At 46.3% G+C, this 23,407-nt stretch overlaps 1 protein-coding gene across 1 annotated transcript; it reads left to right on the top strand.

The window, feature by feature from the left end:
- The first annotated feature begins 16 nt into the window (after positions 1-16).
- On the top strand, positions 17-22,806 carry LOC109256975 (uncharacterized). Its single transcript, XM_019432746.2, has 6 exons — positions 17-32; positions 663-1,183; positions 14,639-14,736; positions 14,877-14,987; positions 19,632-19,855; positions 22,173-22,806. Exons 1-5 carry the CDS (start codon positions 17-19, stop codon positions 19,708-19,710), a joined length of 825 nt encoding a protein of 274 aa, XP_019288291.1. The 3' UTR covers positions 19,711-19,855; positions 22,173-22,806.
- Positions 22,807-23,407: the final 601 nt, after the last annotated feature.

The raw sequence follows: 23,407 nt of genomic DNA, 5'->3' as shown, positions 1-23,407 counted from the left end.
CTGAACGCCTACCGATATGCACTATGCTAGATGTGGGGGGGATACACATCCAGAAAACACTGCCCCTTCCATCAAGTTGCTCATAACTCAGGAGCCTAACAGGTGTGTTAAGTTGTATTGCAGGGGGCTGCCAGATAGCCTGGTCCGAGGTGGGAGTAGGGCTGAGGGCTGTATGGATATACTGGGGAAAGCCTCTGTGCGGTGGAGGTCGGAGTAGTAGTATAAGGTGCAGGGGGCAGGTAAATCTCAGGCAGGACAGCTCAGGCAGAGAAGCACCAAGGCTGAGAGGGCCTGAGGCTTTGGTGGTCTCCCTTCCAGATGTGGCTGGAATGATAAGCAGGAGGTCATCACAAATGTCTCCTCTGCAAGGGTTTAAAAGTGCATCTTGGCACCTCTGCCCACGAAGGCACTGGCGGTTTCAAGCAGGGTTCAGATCTGCCTTTTGCAGCGTCTGGTAGGCAGCCAGACTGGCAGGAACCCGGAAGTCCAGTTAGGAGAGTATCGCGCCCACGCCTGAGGGGAGGGGCAGGACTCTTCAGCCCTCGGAGGCTGCCCCCAAGAAACAGGAGCTGGAAGGATCGGAAAGAAGACTCGTGTCTCGTGGGGACAAGTCTCCAGAAAGCGGGACTTCCCTGGTCCCAGTTATGACTGAGGGGGGTGAGGCAAGGACCGCCGTCCTGCCCCAACTAGGAACAAGCTGAACCCCAGCAGCTCCCAAACAGACACCTGCCTCTCGGTTCTCCCCAGCCTCTTATTTATTTACTTTGCCGGATGGGTGTTTCTAACGAAGCAGCGTCTTGGCAGCTCCCTCGCCTGTCCTTCAGCACCAGGCTCAACCAGCGAGAGAGATCGGCGCCTCGTCCTGCTCCTGCGCGGGCAACTGGGGCCTAGGGCTTGGGTCACGTGTTCAAAGAACGTCTCCGCGCCTGCGCGAGCGGCCGGCGGATGTCCGGAGATCCTCCCGACAGCCGCTGGGACCCGGGGCCTGAGCCAGGCGAGGCCGGGCCCAGTCCTCCGCTCACCCCGCCCGCGCGTGGCTCCGCCTAGGTCGGGATCAGGGAGGGGGCGGGTCCGCCGGCAGGGACGTCTCCAAAGGGCTGTGTCCCTTCGTGAGCTTCCCGGAGGTGCTTTACGGCTGCGTTTGCAAAGCGCAGCGCCAAGTAGTGGAGGGCGAGTCAGAAAGGTAGGATCGCCCTCCCCACCCCTACAAGGTTACAGTCTACAGGATGGACAGGGAGGGAACCGGGAACGCGATAGTAAGCCGCGGTAATGAAAGACTATCAGGCGCTAAATAGATTGCAGGCTTCGTGAGCTGAGAGTTAAAAGAAGTAACTCTCTGGGGATCAGGGTAGGTGGTTGTGGATTGAGCTCAGAAGCATGGATAGGATTGATGTTAGTTACCAAGAAAAAGGGAAAGTGTTCACATTTACGGCACTTAGTTATATAGATAAACTATTAAAGTATAATTTATTAAGCTCAGGGCAGTGGATAAAGGAGCCAGAGCCCTAACTACTTGTTGGGGCCGTTGAAGGCTTCAAGAAGGAATTCAAGCTTGGGTAGGATTTTGCAGGAAGAGAAGTGGAGAGTGTACAAAGCACTGGATGTATGTAGAGTTCCCGCTGAAGTAAACAGAGTGTCCGTTTTGTGTCAGGTAGAGTATTCTTAGGTGGTGAGTCTAAGTATTCTGGCCATAAAGAAGACCAAAGCACCGCCCTCAAGGATTTTTATCTCTGTGGAGACTTGAATATTTAATGATTAGATGTATTCTCAGGATTCTCTGGGAGTCTCCTAGCTTTCAGGGAGGTCTTCGCGGAGGCGGCAATAAAGCAGAAAGTGTGATTGGTATATTTGAAGAGCCAATAAGTAGTAAAAATGATGTGGGTGGGTAACTGGGCAGGAGGTTATAAATTTAAGGGTAGTCATACTTTCTGGCAGATCTTGAAGGACTATGGAAGTCATGCCAATCTGGGTATAAGCAACTGTAAAATATTGCAAAAGAAAAGTGATGTGAACAGACTTTTTAAAAAGATAAATTAGATGGACAGACGAATAGATAAGCTAGAGAAAGGATAGCGATGGGGACCAGTTCAGAGGTTGAAATTGTAGCTCATTAATATCAGTCAAATGAGAAATTTTGAGATCCAGAGCTTTAATGGTACAGGGAGAGGACATCTGTTAGAGATATTTAAAAGATGAGAGTGAAAGAACCTGCCTGCTGCCAGAGATACCCTAAATTTGAGATTTGGGTAACTGTAAGGTAAGATGTACAGGAGGAGGAGCAGCAGGGTTTCCAGGAGGAGGACGATGAGTTCAGTTTTGGGGTCTTCAGTGGTTGGTGTCCTTAGTGAAAGAATCTTTAGAAGGAAGATGTTAGGGGCGCCCGGGTGGCTCAGTCAGTTGAGCATCAGACTCTTGATTTCTGCTCAGGTCATGATCTCACTATCGTGAGATCGAGCCCTGAGTCAGGCTCTGCATGGAGCCTGCTTGAGATTCTCTTTCTCTCTCCCTCTGCCCTTCCCATGCGCATGCGTGCACAACTCTCTAAAATGACTGACTGACCGACTGACTGACTGACTGACTGACTAAATAAATAAATAAATAAATAAATAAATAAAATTTTTAAAAAGAAGGAAGATATTAAAAGCTGCATTCTAGAGGCACCTGGCTGGGTCAGTCAGAAGAGCCTGTGACTCTTGATCTTTCAGTTGTGAGTTCAAGTCCCACATTGGGTGTAGAGATTATAAATAAGTAAGCAACCTGTTTTTTTACAAGGCCTAATTCTAGGGAACTGAGTATGAATGGGAGGTGAAGAGGGGGAGGCAGCATGTGCAGCCTGCTTTTTGAATGTGCTTCTGTCCTCTAGACCAGTAGCCTACAAGACATGATACTTGGAAGTCTCTTAGATCCCACACATTCAGCTTATTCAATAATGAACTCCTATGGGTATGTGGGAAGATATAAAAAAGAAAATATAGCAGTAAGTGTGTTGTAGAACCTATATGGTAGCTATATGGGTGTTCACTATACAGTCTGTCAACTTTTCTGCAGTTTTGAAGTTTTTCATAAAATATTGGGAAAGATAAGCGACCATCTCTACCCTCCAACTCTTCCTACCCCAGTGGGCCCCATCTCAGTAAACAGAACCACCATCTATTCAGTTGTTTAGGCAAGAGACCTGGGAATCACTTTCCTTCTCCCTTCTATTCCAGGCAGTCACCAAATCTCCTAAATAGCTCTTAAATCTGTCAACAGTGCAGGTGCCTGGGTGGCTCAGTTGGTTAAGCTTCCGACTTCAGCTCAGGTCATGGTCTTGTAGTCTGTGAGTTCGAGCCCTGCATAGGGCCCTGTGCTGACAGTTCAGAACCTGGAGCCTGCTTCAGATTCTGTGTCTCCCTCTCTCTCTGCCCCTTCCCTGCTCACGCTCTGTCTCAAAAATGAATAAATGTTAAAAAAAAAAAAACAAGTTTAAATCCATCAACAATGGAGTTGTACCTTATACCAAAGTTAGGTTCTAAAAGCAGTACATAAGGCAAAAGTTACATAGTGAACATAACCTTTGGAAATCCCTTAAATCACTCAGAAGATACAGTGGCCATATTCTTATGTGCACAACTCTGTACACAAAATGTATATATAAGTATATATGTACATAGTAAGGTACAGTATGTGATAAGGGTATATAATATAACATTAAGGTATTTTTAACTTCATAAAAAAAGGGAGATTGGGGCACTTTGGTAGCTCACTCGGTTGAGCACCGCCTTTGGCCTAGGTCATGATCTCAGTTTTGAGCCCCACTGCAGATTCTGTGCTGACAGCTCAGAGCCTAGAGCCTGGAGCCCGCTTCAGATTCTGTCCACCCCCCCTCTGCCCCTCCCCCTCTCATGCTCTGTCTCTGTCTCTCAAAAATAAATTAAAATGTATAAAAAATTATTATTTTTTTTTTAATTTTTTTTTTTTCCAACGTTTTTAATTTATTTTTGGGACAGAGAGAGACAGAGCATGAACGGGGGAGGGGCAGAGAGAGAGGGAGACACAGAATCGGAAACAGGCTCCAGGCTCCGAGCCATCAGCCCAGAGCCTGACGCGGGGCTCGAACTCACGGACCGCGAGATCGTGACCTGGCTGAAGTCGGACGCTTAACCGACTGCGCCACCCAGGCGCCCCTAAAAAATTATTTTAAAAGTCCCCTTTTATTCCTAGTTTGCTAAGAGTTTTGTTTTGGTTTGTTTTTAAAAATTTTTAAAGTAATTTCTAGCCCCAGTATGGGGCTCAAACTCAACCCTGAGATCAAGAGTTGGATGCTCTACCAACTGAGCCAGCCAGGCACACTCACTAAGAGTTTTGTATCATAAATATATGTCAAATTGTATTAAATATTTTCCCTGCAGCTATGGGGAGGATGCATGATTTTTCTTGTTTGGTTTGTTAATATGGTAAATTCATTAATTGATTTTTTTTTAAGTTAAACTTAGCTTGTATTACTAAAATAATAATAAACACAACTTGGACATGATGTGTCATTCGTTTTTATATATTGCTGGATTCAACTTCCTACTGTATTTTTTAGAATTTTTGTATTATTGTTCATGAATGGGATTTACCTGTATTTATCTTCCTCATACTGCCTTTATCAGTTTTTAGTAACAAGATGACATATTTCGTGGTTTTTATGAGGTGGTCGGTTAGATGCAGCCACAGAAGAGACAGAACGGGGGCAGGGGGACCTCACAGGTCCTAGAAACAGGAGACACAAAGCCATTTTTGTAGATTAAAAAAAACAAAAAACAAAAAAACTTTCACATTGGAAAGACACCAAAGTCAGGAGGCAGAAGGGATGTGAGAAGGTTTAGGCCACAGACTTTATTGGGGTTTCTGGGGAAAAGGCAAGGCAGGGAAGGGTTTAGAACTGACTAGTTGGAATAATTTTGGCCAGCTTTGGATTAGAGGGCTGGTCCCTAGCTGCCTGGCACCTAGCCCTGGGATGATTAAGGCCTCCTCTGAGTATTGCCTCCTGGAGTGAAAAGGGCAGGACAGAGGAGGGACGGCTCTGGATGATGCTCTCAGCTGGGCCATCTCTTAAGAATTGTCTCTCAGGGCGCCTGGGTGGTCAGTGGGTTAAGCATCTGACTCTTGATTTCAGCTCAGGTCACGGTCGGCCTCTGTGCTGACAGCATAGGGCCTCCTTGGGATTCTCTGTCTCCTTCTCTTTCTGACTCTCCCCTGCTCACGCTCTTTCAAAAATAAACATTAAAGAGAAGAAGAAGAAGAATTGTCTCTCCCAAGCCGGAAAAGATTCTTCCAGAATGTCAAAACATAGTAATATATAGAAAGTTTTACATTATTTAAACTGGTGCATTATCTAGTTGAATCCGTGGAACAGGTGAGCTCAGGGTCCTCCTATTCCATCTTCCCTTTCTTCAAAAATTTTAAAAATATATTTTATATTTTATACAAAAATTAATATTACTTTTATATAAATATTAAATGTAAAAATATATTTACAATATATTGTATTAGGCTCAAAATAAGTTGGCGAAAGTAATTACTACTTTTCTCTGAAAGGGTTTGCACAATACTGACCTCATTGTCTTCTGTAAATATTTGATAGTTTGATAGAAGTTGCTGAGGAAGCCATGTGGGACAGGGAAAATTTTAAACTGGTGTGTAAATTCATTTAAGTTACTGGTCTTTTCAGAATTCCTATTTTTTCCTTGAGTATTTTATAAACTGTCTTTTTCCCCCTTGGGGATGTATCCATTCCATAAAAATTTTCCAGTGCTTTAGTGTCAAGTTCCTAATATCCTCTTGGTTTCTTCTGAAGGTCTGCAGGGACTATAGTAATGCCCTGTTTTTCATTTTCATTCCTTACAGGGTTCATTTGTGTCTTCTCTCTCTCTCTCTCTCTTTCTCTCTCTCTCCCTTTTCTTTTTCATTTGACCAAAGGTTGATCAGTTTCATTAGTCTTCTCATAGTACCAAATTATTTTATTTTTATTCTATTGTGTGTAATGTATGCTTTCAATTATCTTTATTATTCCCTTATTTCTAAGTTCATCAAGTTTAACTTGCTGTTTTTGTACTTTTTGGTGCATCTAAGTTCATTAATTTTCAAATTTTCTTCTTTTCTGATTTAACTATGTAAGGTTATAAATTTCCATCAATAGCTTGTAACCCACAACCTTTGATATGTAATATTTTTTAATTCTTTTATTTCAGGCTTTGTAATTTAATTCTGATTTCTTCTTTGATTCATGAGTTATTTAGAAGCATATTATTTTATTTCCAAACATCTGGGGTTTTTTAGCTGTCCTTTTGTTTCTGATGTCTAACATAATTGTGTCGCGCCTAACAAATGAACTCTGGATGATTTTAACCCTTTGGATTTGTTGAAACTCGCTTTATGGCTTAGTATATGGTCAATTATAAATACTTTGTGTGTGTTTGAAAAGAATGTGTATTTTTGCAGTTTTTCAGATACAGTATTCTATATATTTGTTTGGTACATATAGTTAATAATATTATTCAAATCTTCTAAATCTTTACTGATTTTCTTATCTATTGAAAGAGTATGTGAAAATCTCTACTATGATCAGGTATTTGTTTACTTTAGTTTTTGCTTTAAATACATTGAGATCATGTTATTGGGTACAAAAAAATTAGAATTATTATATATTCCTGGTAAATTGAACCCTTGAACTTTTTGTTTCTTAAACCATTGAACCTTTTTATAATTATGAAGTATCTTTATCTTTAGTAAAGAGCATAACAGTTGGATCTAAAAAAAAAAAAAAAAAAAAGTCCTGGGACACCTGGGTGGCTCAGTTGGTTGAGCATCTGACTTCAGCTCAGGTCATGATCTCACAGTTTGTGAGTTTGAGCCCTATATCAGGCTCTGTGCTGACAGCTTAGAGCCTGGAACCTGTTTTGGATTCTGTGTCTCCCTCTCTCTCTGCCCCTCCCCTGCTCACACAGTCTCTCTCCATTTCTTTCTTTCTTTCTTTCTTTCTTTCTTTCTTTCTTTCTTTCTTTCTTTCTTTCTCTCTCTCTCTCTCTCTCTCTCTTTCTCTCTCTCTCTCTCTCTCTCTTTCTTTCTTTCTTTCTTTTTCTCTCTCTCCCTCCCTCCCTCCCTCCCTCACTGGGATGTAATTTGCTTATCATATAACTCACTCATTTAAAGTATACAGCTAGGAGTGCCTGACTGGCTCAGTTGGTAGAACATGCAGCTCTTGATCTCAGGATTGTGAGTGCGAGCCCCACATTGAATGTAAAATTAAAAAAAAGTAAAATAAATAAATAAATAAAGTATACAATTAAATGCGTTTTTTAATTTTTTAAAATGTTTTTATTATTTTTAAAGGAAAGAGAGAGACAGAGCATGAGTGGGGGAGGGGCAGAGAGAGAGGGAGACACAGAATTCGAAGCAGGCTCCAGGCTCTAAGCTGTCAGCACAGAGCCCGATGCGGGGCTCGAACTCACAAACTGTGAGATCGTGACCTGAGCCAAAGTCGGATACTTAACCAACTGAGCCACCCAGGTGTCCCTAAGTGGGTTTTTAGTATATTCACAAAAGTTGTGCAACCATTGCCACAAATTTTAGAACATTTTTATCATCCCAGAAACAGACCCTTTATCATTTAGATGTCACCTTCATTCCCCCTATCTACCCCCCAGCCCCTGCCTGTCACCCCTCAGTGACCATTAATCTACTTTCTGTCCTTATAGATCTTTTCCTATTCTGTCAATTCCACGTAAAAGGAATCATTCAATATGTTGCCTTCATTGTCTACCTCCTTTTACTTAGCGTATTTTCAAAGTCCATCCATATTGTAGCATATATCAGCACTTCGTTCCTTTTTATGGCTGAATAGTACTCCGTTGTGTGGGTATAACACATTTTATCCATTCATTGGCTAATGGACGTTTCAGTTCCATTTTTTTTTCTATTATTCCACCATGAATATTCATGTACAAGTTTTTATGGAACAAATGTTATCATTTCTCTTGGGTCATACCTAGGGGCAGAATTTTGGGGTCATACAGTGATCCTATGTTTAACCTTTGAGGAACTACCAAATTGTTTTCCAAAGTGACTGTACTGTTTTACATTCCCAGCAGCAGTATGTGAGGTTCCAGATTTCCACATCCTCATCAACCTCGCTATTAACTGTCTTTTTTTATTTTAGCATTCTGGTGGGTGTGAGATGAAGTACTTTTCATTGTAGTTTTGATTTGCATTTCCCTACTGGCTAATGATGGATGTTGAGCATCTTTCCAAGTGTTTATTCGCCATTTGTATGTCTTCTTTGTTTTTTGTTTTAATTGTTTTAACGTTTCTTTATTTATTTTGAGAGAGACAGCACGAGCAGGGGAGGGGCAGAGAGAGGGAGAGAAAAAAATCCCAAGCAGGCTCCGTGCTGCCAGCGTGGAGCCCGACACAGTGCTTGGTCTCAGGACCATGAGATCATGACCTGAGCTGAAATCAAGACTCAGATGCTCAACCCACTGAGCCACCCAGGGGCCCCTGTGTGTCTTCTTTGGATTAATGTCTGTTCAAATCCTTTGCCCATTACTTAACTGGTTATTTGTCTTTTTACTACTGAATTGTAAGAGTTCTTTATGTATTCTCATTAAAAGTCCTTTATCATATATATGATTTGCAAACATTTTCTCCTACTCTGTGGATTGTCTTTTCACTTATTTGTTTTAAGTAAACTCTACCCTCAATGTGGGGCTCGAACTCATGACCCCAAGATCAAGAGTTGCATGTTCTACCTAACTGAGCCAGCCAGGTGCCCTTGTGTTTTCACTTTCTTGATGGTATCCTTCGAAGCACAAAAGTTTTAAATTTCATGTAGTCTAATCTATTTTTTCTTTAGTTGTTTATGCTTTTGGTGTTATATCTAGAAAACCATTGCCTAACCTGAGGTCACAAAGATTTATTCCTGTGATCGTTTTCTTCTAAGAATTTTATATTTTTAGGTCTTTGTCCCATTTAGAGCTGATTTTTATATATCACATGAGGTAGGGGTCCACTTTTATTTATTTGTATGTGGATATACAATTGTCCCAGAATTGTTTATTGAAAAGACTTTTGTCCCTATTGAATTTTTGGCACCATGTTGAAAATCAATTGACCATAAATGTGAGGTTTTATTCTGGACTCTGAATTCTATTCCACTGACCTGTCTGTTTACCCTTATGCCATTACCACACTGTATTGATTCCTGTAGCTTTGGAGTAAGCTTTGAAATCAAGAAGTGTGGGTCCTTTGAATGTTGTGGCTTTTAATTTTTTTAAATGTTTATTTATTTTTGTAAGAGAGAGAGCAAGCAGGGGAGGGGCAGAGAGAGAGAGTGAGAGAGAGAGAATCCGAAGCGGGCTTCACGCCCAACACAGGGCTCTAACTCACAGACCATGAGATCATAACCTGAGCTGAAGTTGAATGCTTAATCTACTGAGCCACCAAGGCACCCCTGTTGTGACCTTTAAAGGTAATTTGTGTTTTATTCTGACCACTTTTACTATTTTCTCCTTGTCTTTGGTTTTCTGCAGTTTCACTAATGTGTAAGGCAGTGAATTTTGTATTTATCCTGCTTAGGATTTGTTGGATTCTTAAATGTATGATTTAATGTGTTTCATCAACTCTGGAAATTTTTGAGCCATTATTTCATCAATTATTGCCTATGTCCATTCTTTCCTTTCCTTTCGGACTCTGCTTAGATCTTTTCATTGTGATATCATGTCTCTTACCCGCCCCTCTGCATTTCCTTTTTTTTTTCCCCATTATGCATCATTCTTGGTATTTCCTTCTGACCTGTATTCCAGTTCATTAATTTTTCCTTTACTATTTCTAATCTGCTGGTAAAATTCTTTCAGTTCTTAATTTTGGTTATTGTAGTTTTAAGTTCCAGAATTTACATTGTTCCCCCTGTTTAAGATTTGTAATATCATTTTTTAAAGTTTCTATTTCCCAGCCAAATTTTCCATTCTTGGATTTTATTGTTTTGTAATCTGTGCTGATCATTTCAATATCTGGAGACCCTATGAGTCTACTACTATGACCTGTTGTACCTACTGTTCTTATTCATGCTGTCTGATGTCCTTGGGTTATCTTTGTGTACTGGACATTGTTTTTGAAAGTTATTTATAGAAATACCTTGAGGTTCAAGATAATAGTGTCTTTCTCTAAAAAGAACTTATTATTTACCAGCTCTTGAGGGCACTAGCAATCCAGAACCACCTGACTTTGAAATTTTCACCCTAGCCCCTCCATGCAGCCACAATTGCAGTTCAGCCTTTTCCAGAACAAAGCCCCAGGGCATAAGCAACCTTCAGAAGAGACTTCACTTCTCCACTTTCCCCTCTTCAGTATCTCAGCATCACAATTCAGCAATTCCTCAAATCTTGTTACTTCTCTGATGCTTTTTTTTTTTTAAGTTTATTTATTTTGAGAGAGAGAGAGAGAGAGAGCGAGAGCGCAAGCAGGGGAGAGGCAGAGAGAAGGAGAGAGAATCCCAAGCAGTCTCTGCATTGTTAGCCTGGAGCCCAACGCAGGTCTGAACTCACAAACCATGAGATCATGACCTGAGCTGAAACCAAGAGTCGACACTTAACCGACCGAGCCACTTAGACACCCCACTGATGCTTTTAAGATGACTTTTTAGGGGCGCCTGGGTGGCTTGGTGGGTTAAGCGTCCGACTTCGGCTCAGGTCATGATCTGACGGCCCGTGAGTTCGAGCCCTGCGTCGGGCTCTGCTGACCACTCAGAACCTGCAGCCTGTTTCAGATTCTGTGTCTCTCTCTCTCTCTGCCCCTCCTCTGTTCATGCTCTGTCTCTCTCTGTCTCAAAAATAAATAAACGTTGAAAAAAAATTTAAAAAAAAAGATGACTTTTTAAAAGTTTAAGTTTTATTGGTATGAAGGTTAATTTTATTTGAATTATCTAGGTGTCCATATCCAGAATTGGTAAACCCTTTAATCCTCATTTGAGGAGTCCGATAAGCAGCAATATCTTCAGAGAAGGTAGGATCCTCACTGTGCTACGGGATTGATCCTGGTTGGACTAAGTGAGTCATGGTAACCCCCTTTTTCTATGCCTGAGGTGGGCATATGACCCACTTTTGGGGGGAAAAAAGAGAAAAACTCCTGGGAATTTGTGGGTGAATTCTTGTGCCCTTCTGAAAGAGAGCTGCTGGGGGACCAGAACCCTTTCTCTTTGTGCTTCAGAGTGATGTTGTGTAAGTCACGCTTGAATCTATGGCAACCTTTTTATGACTGAGGGAAAAGCTAAGAAATTTGTAGGGATATCAGTGATATTGATATTGATATTGTTGAGCTATCTAAAAGCCCTGAAACTCTTTGCTTCTAGACCTTCTTCTTCTTCTTTTTCTTCTTCTTCTTCTTCTTCTTCTTCTTCTTCTTCTTCTTCTTCTTTTTTATAAAGGGCTCTGATTTCTTTTTTTTTTTTTATGTTTATTTTTGAGAGAGGGAGAGAGTGAGCATGGAGGGCAGAGAGAGAGGTGGGAAGACACAGAATCTAAACCAGGCTCAAGGCTCTGAGCTGTCAGCACAGAGCGCGATGTGGGGCTTGAGCCCACGGACCATGAGATCATGATCTGAGTCAAAGTCAGACACTTAATTGACTTGAGCCACCCAGGCGCCCCTTTGCTAGACTTCTTAAGGAAATAATAAACATCCTTATGGTTTCACTGTCGGTCAGATTTTCTGTTGTGTGCAGCCCAAAGCATTCCAAACTGACATATCATCCTTCAGGACTCAGCTTGAAAGGCCACCACTTCAGGGAGGCCTTCCTGAAATCCCCACATCAACACATTTAGTGTCCCTCACCATACTTGTAATTATTTGTGGAATGATAGTCTTTTTCTCTGGGCTGTAAAGTTCGTGGGAACAGAGACCATAGTCGGGTCCTAGAGCCCAGCCCAATGCCAGGTATGGTAGCCTCTAAATAAATAATTATCCAAAAAATAAAGGGTCAAGAGCCCAAGTACATGGAGAAACTGGATAAAAATCCTGGAGGTTATGAATTAAAATTTGTGCAATTATGTTTCTAACACATGAAAACTTTTAAAGCTCAAAGAATCATTACAGAAGGGTTGGAGTGGCCATCGTGAGAAAGGGTGTGAGTGTTTATCTGGTACAAGAGCTGCCAAGTAGTGTTAAAGACCCAGCTGGGATTAGACCCCATAAATGTGCATTGGCATAAATCGGCAGAATTATGAGATTTCTTCCAGCAGTGTTCAGCTGGCTAGATGTGTGAGAGAAGTGGGTAATTAAATTGATCCAAAGATGGGGATTCTCAGGATGGACTGCTTTTTGTTCTGTTCACTAGTGAAGTAAATAAAAGTAGCTATGGAATTTTATGTATTTACTTTTTTATTTTTTAAGTTTATTTATTTTGAGAGAGAGAGAGAGTGAGCACAAGTGGGGGAGGGGCAGAGAGGAGAGACAGAATCCCAAGCAGGCTCCGCGCCGACTGGCACCCTTGGAATTTTATTTTTTAATTTTTATGTTTGTTTATTTTATTTTGAGAGGGAGAGAGAGTGTGTGCACGCATGTGTGTGAGTAGGGGAGGGGCAGAGGAAGAGGGAGAAGGAGAGACAATCCCAATGCTGGTCTCAGTCTCACCAAGGTGAGATCGTGACCTGAGCCCAAATGAAGAGTGCTTAACCAACTGAGCCACCCAGGCGCCCCTGACTTTTCACTCTTTCAATAAAGTAAATCTCTTAAAATTCAAAGCCATGCCCTTTTGTTCCAGACTGGAGAATATCCCCCGGCTGAAACACTCACCCCAGAAGTCTTTCCCATCACCCACTTGCCATGGAAAGGCTTGAGGGGGGGGTGGTGTCTGTGAATTTCTTAAGGGGTGTGAGTGTGTGTGCATGCACACATTTTCCTGGGGCGAGTGTTAAAGGGGTCTGTGATCGAGAAAGGCAAGAACCACTGATGTGGAGTTGGCTCCTAGGCACAGACCACCGTGTGGATCAGGGCTTGAGTGATGAGTAGTCCCAGCCCTTGCTTATTGAAGAGAGGCCGTGTGGTAGTGGTGGGCGTGCAGACTCCAAAGTCAGAGGCATGGGCTATGCCACGCAACTCCTTGGTTTTCTCCTCCGTAAAGTGGAAACGATAATCACAGTTCCTTACCTCAGAGGGCTGGTACAAAGATTAAATGAGTTAGTACAGGGGCACCTGGGTGCCTCAGTCAGTTAACCTTCCAACTCTGGATTTCAGCTCAGGGTATTATCCCATGGTTCATGAGTTCAATCCCCACGTCGGGTTCTGCACTGGCAGGTGCAGAGCCTACTTGGGATTCTCTCTTTCTCTGTCCCTCCCCCCCCCTTTCAAAATAAATAAACTTAAAACAATTTTTTTAAAGGGGCACCTCGGTGGCTCAGTCAGTTAAGTGCCCGGCTTTGGCTCAGGTCATGATCTCACAGTACGTGAGTTCAAGCCCCATGTCAGGCTCTGTGCTGACAGTGCAGAGCCTGAAACCTGATTCAGATTCTGTGTTTCCCTCTCTCTCTGCCCTCCCCTGCTCACACTCTGTCTCTCTCTCTCAAAAATAAATAAACATTAAAAAAAAAATTAATTTTTTTTTTAAATAAGTGAGTTAATGCAAATGCTTAGCACCATGCCTGGTATTTAGTGAAAGCTGACTTTTATTATAGCTGATTGATGATGATGCATTGGGACACACATCCGAGGACAAAGACCTTGAATCAGGAGGCAGCGTTTGAGGGTACACAGCTGCTGCTGATTTGTGCAAAGCACGCAATCTAAGCATTCTCTCCCCTCTGACACTGTGTGACTCAGGGCAAACTCCTTAGCTGCTCTGTGCCTCAGGTATCTCACCTGTAATATGGAGATAATAATAGTAACTGCCTCATGGGACTGTTGCCGGGGTTCTCTGCAGGCTTAGAGCAGTGACTCCAACTCAGTAAGTGCTTGGTTGTTTGTCTGATTTTTTAGGTAGGCTCCATGCCCAACGTGGGGCTTGAACTCATGACCCTGAGATTAAGAGTCACATGTGTTACGACTGGGCTAGCCAGGCGCCCCACTGCTGGCATTATTATTATCACTGTCTAGGTACATTCAGCCTCCTTATTCTGATGAGAGAGGCCCTTTCCAGGTGTTTCCCACAGCCTTCCCTCATGCTGAAACCTTCACAGCTCACAGCACCTTCATGCACACCATGTTTGCCTCACAGAGGCTGTACACAGTGAAGAATTAAGACTCAAAGGAAGTGACTAACCTAAGGTCTCTCCACCTGCCCCCTGCCTCATCGTATTCCCTTCCAAGAGTGTCCCCCCTCTCTCTCCCCAGTTTCCATCTGTAGCAATCCCACTCCTGAAACCCCACACCTTTCATAAAACCTTCTCAACTCAGAATCCCTGCGTTGAACCCAACACACGACTCGTGGGTGCGTGTGCCTCACCGCCAGGCCTTCCTGCCCCTCTCACTGCACCTCTCTCCATTCTTTGCACCGCGAAGTCTCTCGCCAGAGAGCTGCAGGACGGAGGAGATCAAAGACTTGACGGTTCTACTGGCCCGGGATGTTCCCGTGTTCAAGGGAAGGAGGGAGGAGTCCCCAAAAGACTGATCTGCACTGAACACACAGACAATGGCGAGACCATATGGAAAAACAGACCTCGGACATCCACAACCTGCAGAAACCCGCCCAGGAAATCACCTCCTCAAATACAGTAAACCACCCAGGTAATCCATAGGTCCCGTTTGTAACAAGTCAGACTATGTCTAGGAGCATTTCAGAAAGCTAACCACTAACTTCTGGAATAGTTGGCTCAAAATGGCCAGAACTGACAACTTCCCTAACTTTTGTCCACTCTGCAACTTAGGACCAGCCAGAGAGTCAAATATGCACCCCCAACCAGTCATACAGGATGCCTGGCTTCTAGTCACCTGCCTTCCAGCTTCCCCACGCCAACAGGCTCCAGAGAAGGCACCAGGTACCTGAATCTTTCCCATTTCTCTGCTATAAATAAAGCTTTACCACCCCTCCACCTACCCTGGAGTCTCTTTTAAAATGCAAGTGACCTTGGCTGACTGACTTCCCTTGCTGTAGCAAGCTCTTGAATCAATAGCCTTTGCTTTTCTCACTTGTTCGGGCTTCGTTTATTGGCCCAGGAATGGCAGCTCAGTGAGCGAGGCGAGGACCGGCCTCATCAGTACCCTTGGTCCCACTGGGGTGGAGCTCAGAGCCCTCAGACGACAGAGTTGCTGGCTAGTCCGCTGGAAACACTGATCAGACCTTTGGACTCAGCTGAGCCAGGGCTGGCGATGCCAAATTGACTCAGATTAAATCCCCCGGGCATAAAATCACAAAAGAGTTTTTGTTAGATGCTGATTGGGAAGGAGGGGCCCCAGAGATCTGGGAAAAGGGTAGGACATCTGGGAATAGAGAAATGAGGGAGAGGCAGGAACTTTGCCTAGAGCGGGAGCCAGGATGGCCTGGAGCTACTTTGATGGGATGGAGAGTTGAGTCTCGATTCATATCTGATCTCCACCAAGATTCTTTAGTCAATGCAGAGACATTTACTGAGTGCCCCCTTCTGGGCACTAGAGGTGGGACACGCAGGGCTCTGACTTCCCAGAGCTCGTGTCCTGGTGGCAGGGGCGGTAGATGGCTACAGAAGTCAGACAGCTTCAGAAGAGTAAGCGCACCGAGGAAAATGAAATGGGATGGTGCCCTCCAGAAGGGGTGCCGAGAGTGGGGCACACACGAGAGTGGCTGGGGAGGGACACCAGAAGGAACCAGCACTGCAGCCAACAGGGGAAATGGTTTTCCTAGCACAGGGAGCAGCTTAAGCAAAGACCCTGAGGTGAGACCTGGGTGTGACAGAAAGGTCGGTGTGGCCAGAGCTGTGTGGTCAGAGGGCGATCGTGGCTGGAGGGGACCAGGAGGGACGTTCAGGGACACCACGAGTAGAGGGCCTCCCAAGCCATTCTAAGAGTTTAGATTTTATTTGGGCCTCAGTATAACAGGGAGTTTTTTAAAGAAGGCACTGAACGGCTTGCTTGCTTAAGCTGCTCCATCAAGGCCTTAGAAGCTCTCCTTTGTTGAAATCTTGTCAAATCCTGGCAGGCAGGGGAAGTGTGTATGTGGGGTAACAGTGTTAAGGAGAGAAAATGTGGATCAGACCCAGACACGTCACAACCAGAATCCCTTGCTGAGTAGGATCAAAAGGGCCACAAGAGTGTGTTATAATCCCCTGAAATTGCACACTAATGTGTGTGTGTGTGTGTGTGTGTGTGTGTATACCCTATTTCAGTGAGTTTTTTTCAGACTCTCAGAGGAATCTCTGCCACCAGAAAAAGCCAGAAAGGGAGAATATTAACTTCTATGCTAGCATACCCATGCATCATCCCAGTAAGGACACAGATGTTGCTCCGAGGAGGGGAAGGTGGGGCGGGGCAGGACAGGGAACTTTCCACTGTGTACCATGTGCTTTACCTATTTTTAAAAGTCCACTTCAGTGTAAAGGACTGAAGCTGGAGAGGAATGGATGGGTGGGGAAGAAGGTGCCGAAGCCTTGGTGTGGCCAGGGAGAGGCAGCAACACATATCTGCTGGTCCTAACTTGACGGCCCCACCCCTAGCCTGTGCTCACATGCCTTGCACTGGAGAACCCCGCCCAGAGAGGCCGCACTGGCCCTGAGCCTGCCCAGGGCTCAGCTGCCCAGGGGGCACCAGCCTCACTGCCCCGGGAGAGGGACAGGAACAGATGCCCTCTGCTCAGGTCACCAAACCCACTGTCCTCTGCCCATGTCCCGGGCCCCTCTGGTCCCCAAACCTTCATAGAGAGAAGCCCGAGCCTCCCGAACACCCTGCTGACCCCACCAGGAGCTCCTGGCTCCGATCTGAACCCGCCTCTTTTCCCAGCCTCTTGGTTGGTCATTTTGCTTTGAGTCAAGTCCCCCTTGCTCTGCTTTCGTGTCGTGCCGTGCCCAGCCCCAGCCTGGCAGATGGGAGCTGAGATGGGGGTGTTTTCTCTAATTCTCTCCAACATCTCGGCTTGGATTTGCTTCGCCTCCCCAAAAATAAGTCTGGCCCAGCCTTCAGGACCCACCTGTTCTCAGTGATCAGCCAGTGGGCAGGGACCAGCCTCCCTGGGGTGTTCAGTTCTTTGGTGATTCAGGGCCAAGGGTCAGAGAGCAGAGTCAGCCGCTGATGACATTTCCCTGCCAGGATGCAGAGCAGGTGAGGGCCTCCTGGTCCACCCTTGGAGAAGGGACCAAGGAGGTTCTATCCAGGTCAGTTAAACCACAGAGCAGACCTTGCAACACCTTCCTCCTGAGGCCTCCGGACCAGACGGGGGTATGCAGGCAGACACCTACACTTGCATAGCCAAACAATTCTACAGCCCATTCTTCTAACTCTAGAATAAGTGTATAATAACACCAACCGATATTGTGGGGACTTACTGTGGCCAGGCGCTATTCAGTTAAAGACTTTATGTGTATCACCTCATTACGGGGTGCCTGGGGGCTCAGTCAGCTAAACGTCTGACTTCGGCTCAGGTCATGATCTCGCAGTTCATGAGTTCAAGCCCTGCATCAGGCTCTGTGCTGACAGCCCAGAGCCTGGAGCCTGCTTTGGATTCTGTGCCTCCCTCTCTATCTCTGTCCCTCCCTTGCTAGTATTCTATCTCTCTCTCTCTCTCAAAAATAAAAACATTAAAAAAAAAAAAAAACAAACAAAAAACCCTAGGCAGTGGCATAGGGATGTCCCCTTTGCACACAGGGAGCTGGGATGTGAACCCGGGCAGGCTGGGAATACTGTGCTTGTAGTGCTCATGAATGAAAACGAAGGGATCTGCAGAAGGGCCCCACAACCTTGCACAAATGGGATCCGATCTGTGGCCCAGTCACCAGAGGACAAAAGCATGGGTCCTGACTGTTCCACACACTGAGTGTGCAATGCGGCTCATTCCAGCCTGGAGTAAGAGTCCCCCACCACTCTGCGCTCCAGGAACCTGTGGCCCAGAGCAGCTCAAGACCTCCTGGGCCCTTTCTTTTGTAACATAAGGAGACAGCCTACACTGCTTCATCCCTCCCAGCGCCAAAAGGCCACTTGTCACTTAGGGTGATGGTACTTAAGCCCCCACTCACCCCCCCCCCCCAGGGAATCCAGGCTGAGCCCACCACGCCTTCTCCCTGCCCCTGCCCTAAGTGCTGGGCCAGAAGGTGGGAGACCCCAGTCCCGGCTCCCGCTTGGTGGAATGTTTGGCACCTCCTGCCTCGTTTTTCTCATCTGATGCATGGCTGGAATGTCCTCCAGTGCACCCCCACTTTACAAGGTTTGGGGGAAGATCAGATGAGAGGATGAATCTGAAGACCCTATAGGGACTGGGAGGCCCTGGGCCTGGTGAAGAGTTTGGGCCCGTGGTGTGTCTCTGAACCCCCACGTGCTGGTGTCTCCCCGCCTTTGGAGCGGGATGGGATCTGCAGGGAGAGGACAGTGACTGGTACTGGGCCTAACTGCCCCTCCATCACCTGACTGTCCAGCTGCCCCCCATGGCAGCGGACCCTGCCCAGAGGTGAAGGAACAGGGACGGGAGGAGAGTGGCCAGCCACAGCCGGAGCAGGAAAGCTGGGGAGCCAGGCTGGAGTCCCATATGGAACAGGAGGCCGCTGAGCAGGGACCACCACACTTCCCAGCCCCGGGAAGGGCAGGGGTCACTGGAGAGCCCAGGAAATCCCATCGGGAGCAGAGGCGCACCTGTGTGTTTGCCAGAGGTGACCTGGGCCCGTGGCCACAGGCGCTGGGTCACCTCCTGCTGCAGCAAAGCCTCAGTCTGGTTCTGACTTTTGGTCCTCAGTGTGTTCTGTCTCCCCTATTGTTCTGGGGCACCTGCTGGTGCACCCCTTCTTTCCCCCGAGAGTTTTTCGGCTACTCTTGGGGCTTGCTCACCCTGTATGGTAAATATTTCCTTCCCGGTTTATGTCTCCGGGCTCTTCTGGGCTTATAATGGCTCAGTGGACATTTCTGCCTAGAAATGTCTGCATTTTGCTGAAGTTTCCCTCAGCATACACCACACACAAGAGGTGACTGAGATTTTTATCACGCAGTCCTCAACGCCAGGTCCTGCAGGGGAAACCAAGAAGTATGAGGCAAAGCCCCTGCCCTGGGCAATTCATAATCTAGTTTTTTGGGGTTTTTAAAATAATCTAGTTATTCAAAAGTGAGGGGTGCCTGGGTGGCTCAGTTGGTTAAGCATCCAACTTCGCCTCAGGTCATGATCTCAGGGTTTGTGAGTTCGAGCCCCGCGTCGGGCGTTGTGCTGACAGCTCAGAGCCTGGAGCCTGCTTCGGATTCTGTGTCTCCCTCTCTCTCTGCCCCTCCCCCACTCAGGCTCTGTTTCTGTCTCTAAAAAATGAATAAACCTTAAAAAAAATTTTTTTAATAAAGGACTAGGCAAAATGCCTCTAAAGTTCCACACTGTTCTAGGGCGAGGAGAGAAAGGCTTAAAGAGGACTCTAGGATTTTGAACAACAGGTGAGAAGTCAGGAGAGGAAGCAGGTTCGGGGAGAAGACTTCATTCAGTTTTAAGTAAACCGAGTGGACCTCATCACGACCCTTCCTTCCCCCAGGTTCCAGGTGCCACTGCCACAGACTGACCTGGTGTGTGCCCACCGGCTCCTCCGCCACGTCCCTCCTCTGGGCCTGTGACCCTGGCTGCGGCAAGGTCAGAGCAAGAAAGACGGACTGACCTTTGCTCCAGGATATTTGTCAGCTTCTCTCAGTGAATAAACAGCTTTGCCGTCACCAACACAGTCTTTCTGGAAACTCAGCTGGCGCTGCTGAGTGCCCAAAGGTGAGGGTGGGATCCCTGAAATTGACAATTGAGTTTCCATCGCCCCAGGGTCAGGAAAGCTTGAAACAAATTATTGAGAAAGAAATTGAAATGTGGTTCCTTCAGACCTGTGTTCCAGCACCCAGATTAGGACCCGGTTCATAGGTAAACCTCCCCACGAGTGGTTTAGATGAGGGGCCTCATGCCCGGGCGTGCACCCATCACCCATGGAGCTCAGGAACGAGATCACCCAGACTGGGGACCCGACACCTGTAATTTAATAATCCCCACGGGTGATCGGCAGGCACACCTGAGTGACAGGCCCCCTTGGCCTGGAGAGAACTGCCATGGCCAGAGGGTTGGGCCAGGGAGAGACATGGACAGAGATGGTCCTGGGACACCAGGAGTTCCCTCAGAGAGACTGAGCTGGGGCTTGGCAGGTGGATGTTCCGAGCACAGAGGGGAGGGAGGGCGGAGGACCTTCTAGCACAGGCCCTGGCTGAGGGGCTCAGCCTGTTTGGGGTGGGGGTGAAGCTGGAGAGGCCGGCTGTGGCCACAGGGCAAGGCTCTGAATGCCAAGCTCAGAGCCAGGTAGATACTGATGCTGCCAAGAGCAGGGAAGGCTGTGAGCAGAGAAGGGAGACCCTCTCCAGTACCGGTGGGCCATTGTTTGTGCATTCAGGGCTTTTGAGGCCCCTGAATGAGCCAAGGCCTGTGGTCAGAGGGCAAGCCCACACTTCCTCCTGCCTCAGCTCACCTTTCCTTCACATCATGCCCCAACTCTTCTATTTCTGACTTCAAGTCCTTGGCATGTACGAAATTCTTGCCTCTCCTTTGGCAGCCCTGCCTGCCTCTCGGGCCATGGTATTGAATTTGTACCCTTATTCTTACCCTTTTATGTCTGCCTTTCTTAGGCCTTCAGCACAGTCTGTCCAGATTAATTTGACACCAAACTGGTTTTCTCCAGAAAGGCAGGGAAAGTTCTAGGCACAAGAGTGAGATTCATGTGGGGAGAATTACCGTGGCCCCTTCTTTAAGGCAGTTAGAGTCCTGTGTGTCCAGTAACAACCCATGAAGAAAGAAGCTATATTCTTGACGTGCAGGTAGTAGAAATGACTTGCTCACATTCTGGCCCAGAGACTCTGGCTCTGCTCTGTAACTGTGAAAGTGACACCTTCCTCAAACTGTGACTAGGACCCACATTACTTCCAGAACCTGCTCTCTCTGTATACCTCTGCTCTGGTGGGAAAATTCTTTTTTTTTTTTTAATTTTTAAAATGTTTTTATTTATTTTTGAGAGACAGAGAGAGAGCACAAGTGTGAGAAGAGCAGAGAGAGAGGGAGACACAGAATCCAAAGCAGGCTCCAGGCTCTGAGCTGTCAGCACAGAGCCCGACACGGGGCTTGAACCCACAAGCCGTAAGATCATGACCAGAGCCAAAGTCGGACACTTAACTGACTGAGCCACCCAGGTGCCCCATCTGATGGGAGAATTCTTAATTTACTTGTACAATTAGGTGAGGGGTTGGAAATTGGGCCCATTTGTCACATGGACCTTTATTCTCTCGTAGAAGCCTCCTTGGGCTGAGAAGATATGTGTCTGTCACCCTCCTTACTTGGGAAAATGCACTGTGTCCTGCTCTGAATTCACATCTGTAGTTGATCTTGGAACTGGTCACAGTACTATGTGTGGCCATTACATGAAGTGCACTCCCAGACCCAATACCAAAACAATAGGTTGCTGTGTTTTCTCAGAGTGCTTGGAGTCCTCGAGCCTCATCCCCACTACCACTAGCCAGTGCTTGCCCTTCTTTCTGTGACCTGGCCCATCTTCCCAAGGCACCTTTCCCATCAGCTCCTGCTGAACCTAAGCCAGTCCATAGCACCACATACTGTGGTCCCAGAGCCCCAGGGCGACAAGGAGTCTGCCAAGCTGGGAAGACATCACAGAACTCAGTCCTGGTGGCACACGTCTGGTGCCAGATTTCTTAGTAAGAAAATCAGCTTCTGCCCAGACAGCAACATAACTTTTTCCCCCAATCCCTGGCACAGAGGCCGGGCCACGATCTCCAACCTGCTGTGAGAACACAGGAATATGTCCACTCTGTCACCGGCAAGTCCTGGCAGAGTCTTGCTGTGTCTTGCAGCACCCTCAGTGGAGAACTCCGGGCATCATGTCGAGGCAGCTTGAAGTCTTCACTGAAGCCAGAGTCTTGATCTATGTGGCCCATCAACTAAAAAAAAGTTTGAACAGCATCATTAACCTAACACGACTTACTTTTCCATAGGACTCTAAGCTTTCACATGCATGCTGTCATTTTTATTTTGGTTTTCACAGTGGCCTGTGAAGTAGGTAAGCTGGATACTGTCGTTAGTCGACGTTCAGAGGTGACAGAGCAGCAGCTTAGCGTGTCTAAGGCCACACGACCCCCAAATGGCAGAACCGGGACTGGAGTCTGGATCAGCGCCGTCCCCCCACGGTTAACCTCTTCAGGACCCAGTGCCAAGTCTCCCCAGCTTGCAGCAGCAGCGACCGCACAGACCACCATGGGCTCCCAGGCCCCGCTAGCTGCAAGGGCACACAGACACTGATGAATGTTCTCGAAGATCCTAAAGACAAGGCTGAGCGGAAGCTTGCGTCAGAGGGACAGGTCCTGGCCAATTGTTCCCCATCCCTGGTGACAGGTACCATCTTGTTAAATCTGTAAATCGGTTGTGCTGAGACTATAACAGAGGATATCGTCTGAGGAACCTTCCAATTTAGCAGACAATGAGTATCCGCAAACATTTTGGGGGCCTGATCCAGAAGCTCTAGCTTATGGCCATGTCTTGCAAACACATATGGAAGAAGATACGCACATGGGTCCAAACCACTTAACACAGTTGTCAAAGGACTGATGATATTGTAAACTTAATGGCTGCCAAGGTTATGTCCAATCAATTCATTCAGTTCCATAAAGATTTATCAAGCACTTCCTGTTTGCGGAATGCTGACGACCAGACAGATACATGACTCAGGGAGGTACTGAGGCAGTCTCAAGATCTGCCTGAGAGGTACTCTTAGATTGAAATATGGAAATCAAATCAAGAAAAATTCAGACTTTGGGAGTTTCTGACCAAATGTAATGACTCTAGAGCAGTGACTAGGAAACTAGAGCGTCCCATCTGTGTCTTGGTCCTCGTTTACCAAACGGGTCACATTCTGTTTCTGCATCATTTCATCACCCCAGAGCCAGGTGAGCCATGATAGGACAAGACAACCACCAGAAAGTGCTGGAATGTGTCCAGAGCTGAGGCAGTGCTCACCATTTCTCCTTCATGGACTCATCCCACAAGCATTTATTAAATGCCTACTATGTGCAAGGCGAGGTGGTGAATACAAAGGTAGATGTGGCCGAGTGATCCCCACCCTCCAGGTTCCTTGTAGGAAACAGATCACAATAGGCTGTTGTCATGACTTGTGGGAAGTGAGCTCACTGGGCCAACGCAAAGCCTAATGGTCAGAAGAATGGCATCAGTGAAAGAAAACAGTGTGAACCAATGTGACAGGACATTGGGAATCAACAGCTGGAG

This window comes from Panthera pardus, unplaced genomic scaffold (assembly GCF_024362965.1).
Source record: "Panthera pardus isolate Hobbes unplaced genomic scaffold, ASM2436296v1 HiC_scaffold_11, whole genome shotgun sequence".
Classification (NCBI taxonomy): domain Eukaryota; kingdom Metazoa; phylum Chordata; class Mammalia; order Carnivora; family Felidae; genus Panthera; species Panthera pardus.
Note: the sequence above shows the minus strand (reverse complement) of the source record. Positions and strands in the feature narration are given on the sequence as shown.

Coding starts and splice junctions, on each gene's coding strand:
- LOC109256975 (XM_019432746.2), top strand. Junction 14,737..14,876: donor AAATACAGTAAACCACCCAG/GTAATCCATAGG, acceptor TCTGCAACTTAG/GACCAGCCAGAGAGTCAAAT. Junction 14,988..19,631: donor GGCTCCAGAGAAGGCACCAG/GTACCTGAATCT, acceptor TCCTTCCCCCAG/GTTCCAGGTGCCACTGCCAC.